Source organism: Rhinoderma darwinii, unplaced genomic scaffold (assembly GCF_050947455.1).
Source record: "Rhinoderma darwinii isolate aRhiDar2 unplaced genomic scaffold, aRhiDar2.hap1 Scaffold_789, whole genome shotgun sequence".
Lineage (NCBI taxonomy): Eukaryota > Metazoa > Chordata > Amphibia > Anura > Rhinodermatidae > Rhinoderma > Rhinoderma darwinii.
The window spans coordinates 20,890-27,390 of record NW_027464353.1 but is presented as its reverse complement, the minus strand read 5'-3'; the positions used below and the strand labels follow the sequence as shown (position 1 = coordinate 27,390).

At 46.9% G+C, this 6,501-nt stretch overlaps 1 protein-coding gene across 1 annotated transcript; it reads right to left on the bottom strand.

The window, feature by feature from the left end:
• Nucleotides 1-445: 445 nt before the first annotated feature.
• On the bottom strand, nucleotides 446-4,230 carry LOC142731452 (histone H3-like centromeric protein A). Its single transcript, XM_075849390.1, has 4 exons — nucleotides 4,136-4,230; nucleotides 1,497-1,633; nucleotides 1,351-1,428; nucleotides 446-1,043 (listed from the first exon to the last, which is right to left on the bottom strand). Exons 1-4 carry the CDS (start codon nucleotides 4,218-4,220, stop codon nucleotides 912-914), a joined length of 432 nt encoding a protein of 143 aa, XP_075705505.1. The 5' UTR covers nucleotides 4,221-4,230; the 3' UTR covers nucleotides 446-911.
• Nucleotides 4,231-6,501: the final 2,271 nt, after the last annotated feature.

Here is a 6,501-nt window from a genome sequence, read left to right as displayed (position 1 = left end):
ATCATTGCCTGCAAAGGATTCTCTACAAAGTATTAAAAAAAAACATTTATGGTAATGTTAATTTGTCCAATCACTTTTGATCACCTGAAATGAGGAGGTTGTGTAGAAAAATGGTGGCAATTCCTAAACTTTTCACAGGAGATTTTTGTTTAACCCCTTGAAATAAACCTGAAAGTTTCAACTTCAATTGCATCTCAGTTGTTTCATTTCAAATCCAATGTGGTGGCAGCAAAACCCAAATCATGAAGATTGTGTCACTGCCCAAATATTTCTGGACCCAACCCACACACCCACCCACACACACAGCAAACACTCTGAACAAGCATAGCTGCAGTGTAAAGAATGGGGGTGGGACAGAGCAAGAGTATTGAACTACAGCGAAGCTGGAGTCATTGATCATATCCAAGCCCTTATGAAGATTATTCTAAAATGATGAAGATCAAAGTTATAATATACATTTTTTTTTTATTTGAAAAAATTAACAAATCTTCACAGAATAAAAACAGGAAGCGGATCATAAACTCAGCAGAACAATTAGAAGGTCGGCCAGATCAGGTTTCATTAGCGGTTGTGTCCAGCGTCTTTGTTAGCGGTTTTGTCCAGCAGTGCCGCCTTGTGGTCATTTTCTGTGCTACATCCTGGACCCCTATAACCCATTACATAGCTGGACAGAAAAACGACTGCACTACCACCCTGCAAACTGCAGCGGCAGCCATATTGGTTGTAACAAAGAAAAAACCTCCACTGTAACCAGTGTCAGGAGGGGGCGCTAAAGCCGGTTTACTCTTCCAAACTGGATCTTTTATGCAATGGTAAAACTTGTATTACCCAATAGATTTTCTCCATTAATATAAAACTATTTAGACGTGATCAATCTTCATCAAATCTTGAGAGATAAAACGGCAGCGTTATCACAGTTCATACGGGATGCCTCGGATTCTCCGTGCGAGCTGCATGTCCTTCACAAAGAGAGTGCCCCTATTGGCCTGGTGACTGAAGAGGTAAGAATCTTCAAAGAGACTCACGAGGAAGTCCTCAGCTGACTGTGGATACAGAAGAGCATTAGTCCCTCTTAAAGTGACAGCACTCCCGGTATAATTTACTACACAGCTCGAAGGACTGATCAGATTTCACTTTTATGAGCTGTTAGCTAGAGTGATGGTGGGGGGGGGGGGGGGGTCTGGCCTCTGGAACTCCCACAATGCATCACAACCCCTATGCAAATGTCCCGCTAGGGCATATGGATGTGTTAGAGGGGGCGGGGGCTGAGTAGTGAACCACTGCAAAGAGCAGCTCCCTCTCTGGTTGACCCATGCGTTACATGGACAGTGCATTGTATGAGATACTGACCTCTTGTAGCGCCATAAGTGCGGTGCTTTGCCAGTAGTAAAACACGCCGCGGGAATACTTCAGGCAGATCTCTCTCACCTGCAAGAATAAAAGGGGAATATCACTGACAATAAAGAGGAGCAGCCGCAGAGGACACATCCACTCACCAGGCGGAAAAACGGGGTTTTCTGAATGAGCAGATTGGTTGATTTTTGGTACTTTCTTATTTCCATCAGCGCATGGGCTCCTGGGCGGTAGCGTCTTCTTCGTTGTGTGCTCGGTCTGTGACTTGTTTCCCCACTACCTGTAAGAAAGAAATCCATAATCACAGCTGAAAATGAATCTCCCGCTACATGGAAATTCACTGTCTGGCCGGGGTCACATGTAGGGTAAACACGGCGGATTTTCTGCAACCGATTTCATTGCGGAAACTCCACAGCGTAATACAGAAGCAGAAGAGTGGAGGAGATTCAAACAAATCTCATCCAGACGCAGCCGAAAAAAACCCGCCAAACTTACCCAGATCTCTCTGCTCCTGCGTTCAACCCGGCCTCCAGGGATGATGTCTCATCCCATATGACTGCTGCAGAACATCAGAGGGACACGTCACCATGGCTACGGGTAAGTATGGGTTTTTTTTCTACCTGCTATGGACATTCCAGCCGAAAAACTGCAGTTTTTCAGCCAGAATTACCTCCGGTGCCCAGGGCCAATACGCTGTGTACTTTTACGCCGCGTATCTGCCCTGTGTGAAAATGGCCTATTACCTTAATGTCCCCCAAGGAACATCAGGTAAACAGATTTAAAACATAACATGCTACCTGCAGCCACCACTAGAGGGAGGTCATTGTATATGGTTGTACATTGAACTTGGTAACAAAACAGTATGCAGTGAGCTCCCTCTAGTGGTGGCTGCAGGGAGACAAAATTATACCATGTAACTGTCTACGCAGGAGATTTAGAGCTCCGTTTCAGAAAACTGTGCTCACACTGCTGTAAAACGACATTAAAGAGGCTCTGTCACCAGATTTTGCAACCCCTATCTGCTATTGCAGCAGATAGGCGCTGCAATGTAGATTACAGTAACGTTTTTATTTTTAAAAAACGAGCATTTTTGGCCAAGTTATGACCATTTTTGTAGTTATGCAAATGAGGCTTGCAAAAGTCCAAGTGGGTGTGTTTAAAAGTAAAAGTCCAAGTGGGCGTGTATTATGTGCGTACATCGGGGCGTTTTTAATACTTTTACTAGCTGGGCGCTCTGAAGAGAAGTATCATCCACTTCTCTTCAGAACGCCCAGCTTCTGACAGTGCAGATCTGTGACGTCACTCACAGGTCCTGCATCGTGTCGGCCACATCGGCACCAGAGGCTACAGTTGATTCTGCAGCAGTATCAGCGTTTGCAGGTAAGTCGATCTTACCTGCAAACGCTGATGCTGCTGCAGAATCAACTGTAGCCTCTGGTGCCGATGTGGCCGACACGATGCAGGACCTGTGAGTGACGTCACAGATCTGCACTGCCAGAAGCTGGGCGTTCTGAAGAGAAGTGGATGATACTTCTCTTCAGAGCGCCCAGCTAGTAAAAGTATTAAAAACGCCCCGATGTACGCACATAATACACGCCCACTTGGACTTTTACTTTTAAACACACCCACTTGGACTTTTGCAAGCCTCATTTGCATAACTACAAAAATGGTCATAACTTGGCCAAAAATGCTCGTTTTTTAAAAATAAAAACGTTACTGTAATCTACATTGCAGCGCCTATCTGCTGCAATAGCAGATAGGGGTTGCAAAATCTGGTGACAGAGCCTCTTTAAGAAATTAATCAGCACAGAATGTTGGACCTAAAAAGGATATAAATGTGGACGGTCAAATTTTAGATACTTTTCTATGACTGATAATTTGGGGTCCATCAAGTCCCATTGATACCTGATTAAAGGGGTTGTACCACGAAAATAATTTTTCACCTATCCACAAGATAGGTGATAAATGCCGGATCGCTGCGGGTTGTTAACAAGAGTGCGGGTCCCAGAGTGGTGGTCACTCAAGTCATTCTCTATGGCAGTGGACCCCAACCTATTTTGCACCGAGGACCGGTTTGATGCAAGAACATTGTTGCGGGGACTGGCGGGGGGGTGGGTGGAGGGGTTAGAGTCAGTTCACACATTGCGTAAATACGGCGTATACCTGTATTATAATGCGGAAAAATCGGCAGCATAATACAGTAGCAGCAAAGTGGATGAGATAAAACACGTCTCATCCACACGCTGCATAAACGGAGTAGAAAAAAGGCTCAGAAATTGACGTCACAACATCGCGCCTGCCTGCGCGGAGCCGCTCACGGCAGAGTGCATAATTGGGCAAGGAGCAGTCAAACTTGACTATTTCCGGCGATCCCATAGGGAATGAATAGAGCGGTCGGACTGCAGGTTGGAAATTCTTAGATCCCTCATTTCATAATATATCTTCATGGGTGTGAGCTGTGTTCTCAGATTCCCTTCCCAGAGCCATATAGTAACGTGCTTCCTGCAACCACCACTAGGGGGAGACGATTGTGCACATGCATACAGCTCCTGTTGTGCCTATATAAATCAGTCCTCAGTTTGCTCCCCCTAGTGGCGGCCTTGTGCTACAGAAATTTCTGTAAGTAAGATTTTTACCTGCATAGAAACGAACCCTCTAAGATATAAAGCTGAGAAACGGATTACAATCTAGTATTACACGACCCGAGGTTATCTGGAATTCATTTTTAAAATAAAATATATAATGAGAGTGATAAGATGATCAAGGTGCAACTTTCTCTTACTTGGCGGAGATTGAGGAGGAGCTGCAGGTTTCTTCTGCGGATGCGCCGACTTCCTGCGGGACGAGCTTTTCTGGGGTGGTTTCATGATGATGTAAAACGCTGCTGAGAGACATACAATCAGTTAAGCAGATAAGAGACGGTGACAATTCAGCAGAATCACAGGTGACGTAGGATAAACGGAGCGGTTTTATACTGACTGATGCCACCAATGCAAGTGACAAGAAAGTGATGACATTGACGGTGAAGATATGAGATTGCCGGATGTCAGTAATTAACGCACGCTGCATCAATGAATACAATAGATCCTCGTGGCATCAATTACCAGAACAGCGACATCAATGATCTATTTAATAATGCGGCAACAGAAGAGCTACCCGCAGCAGATCCCGCAAGCAATGGGCAGATGTTTGCAGACGTAATGGAGCCGTCTTTTCAGGCGTGATTCGAGGCGTAAAACGCCTGAAAATAGGTCGTGTGCACATAACCTTACAGAGAATCCGTAATCCAGACAAAGGTGGGAAATTTAAAACTGGAGCAAAGGAAAAGTGGAGCAGTCGTCATGGAAATGAAAGGCCGCAGCTGGAGGACGATGAGCTGCAACAATGCAGTACAAATATACAGAAATAAAACATCTAATAATCCATATGATCTCTAGACACGCAGCAGCGAAAATGTATAAAATCAACACACACGATAGACGAGGAGAAGAAACATTCAGTCGAGTGCGCAACTTTTCTTAGGACTCTCTGCTTTGTGCCGTTTCTGTTATTCCTCCTGGAAATGTAAGAATTGACAGCTGTGTGTTACCAGTTGGGGGTGTGTCCCTACACAAACTGACAACGTCCAATCAGTGCTGAAAGAGAGACTGTAGGGACACGACCTTTGATGAGGAGAATGGCAACACCAAGTTATCTATTAATACATACATTTCAGGAGAAGTGACGGCTCCTCTTTAATAATATTGTCTGTATCCTGTATAATTCATGAGGACGCACGTGCTGCCCGGCGTGATGTCAGCGTCACCGTATCTATCAATGATTATACACTGAACTCTAGAAAACTGTCAGATACACCAGGACGACTGTATACATCAGAGTTTCCCAACCTTTTCAGGCTCGAGGCACCCCAGGGAAAAAAAATAATTCTCAGGGCACCCCTACCAAAAATTGTTTACAAAACGACAAAAAATGGCGAAAAACAAGCAGTACACTCTTAGGTTATGTTCACACAACGTTTTTTTGTAAGGCAGAAACTAAAAGTCTGCCTCGAAATTCATTTACGAATTTTGAGGCAGATTTTGAATTGACAGCGCTGTTTGACTTTTTTTTTAAGCCGTTGAAGCGAATGCAAAAACCGCAGACAAAAAAGCACCAAACGAGCGCCGCAGGTTTTTTCTGCCTCCTATTAATTTCAATGGGAGGTGAGAGGCGGAAACCACTTGAAGACCGTCAGCCCCCCACTCACAGTAATGACCGTCAGCCCCCCACTCACAGTAATGACCGTCAGCCCCCCACTCCCAGTAATGACCGTCAGCCCCCCACACACAGTAATGACCGTCAGCCCCCCCACTCCCAGTAATGACCGTCAGCCCCCCACTCCCAGTAATGACGATCAGCCCCCGCACACACAGTAATGACCGTCAGCCCCCCCACTCACAGTAATGACCGTCAGCCCCCCACACACAGTAATGACCGTCAGCCCCCCACTCACAGTAATAACCGTCAGCCCCCCCACTCACAGCAATGACCGTCAGCCCCCCACTCACAGTAATGACCGTCAGCCCCCCACTCAGTAATGACCGTCAGCCCCCCCACTCCCAGTAATGACCGTCAGCCCCCCACTCCCAGTAATGACCGTCAGCCCCCACTCACAGTAATGACCGTCAGCCCCCCACTCCCAGTAATGACCGTCAGCCCCCCACTCACAGTAATGACCGTCAGCCCCCCACTCAGTAATGACCGTCAGCCCCCCCACTCCCAGTAATGACCGTCAGCCCCCACTCACAGTAATGACCGTCAGCCCCCCACTCCCAGTAATGACCGTCAGCCCCCCACTCCCAGTAATGACCGTCAGCCCCCCACTCCCAGTAATGACCGTCAGCCCCCCCACTCACAGTAATGACCGTCAGCCCCCCACTCACAGTAATGACCGTCAGCCCCCCACTCCCAGTAATGACCGTCAGCCCCCCACTCACAGTAATGACCGTCAGCCCCCCCACTCACATTATAATGACCCCTCAGTAAAGCCACCATCAGCCTCCGTCCCCCCAGTAAAATGACCATCAGCCCCCTCCAGTAAAGCCACCATCAGCCTCAGTCCCCCCGCCCCCCGATAAAATAACCATCTGCCCCTCTAGTAAAGGGACC

Coding starts and splice junctions, on each gene's coding strand:
- LOC142731452 (XM_075849390.1), bottom strand. CDS start 4,220: ATGAAACCACCCCAGAAAAGCTCGTCCCGCAGGAAGTCGGCGCATCCG. Junction 1,634..4,135: donor TCCTCCTCAATCTCCGCCAA/GTAAGAGAAAGT, acceptor TCTTTCTTACAG/GTAGTGGGGAAACAAGTCAC. Junction 1,044..1,350: donor CACTTATGGCGCTACAAGAG/GTCAGTATCTCA, acceptor CTGTATCCACAG/TCAGCTGAGGACTTCCTCGT.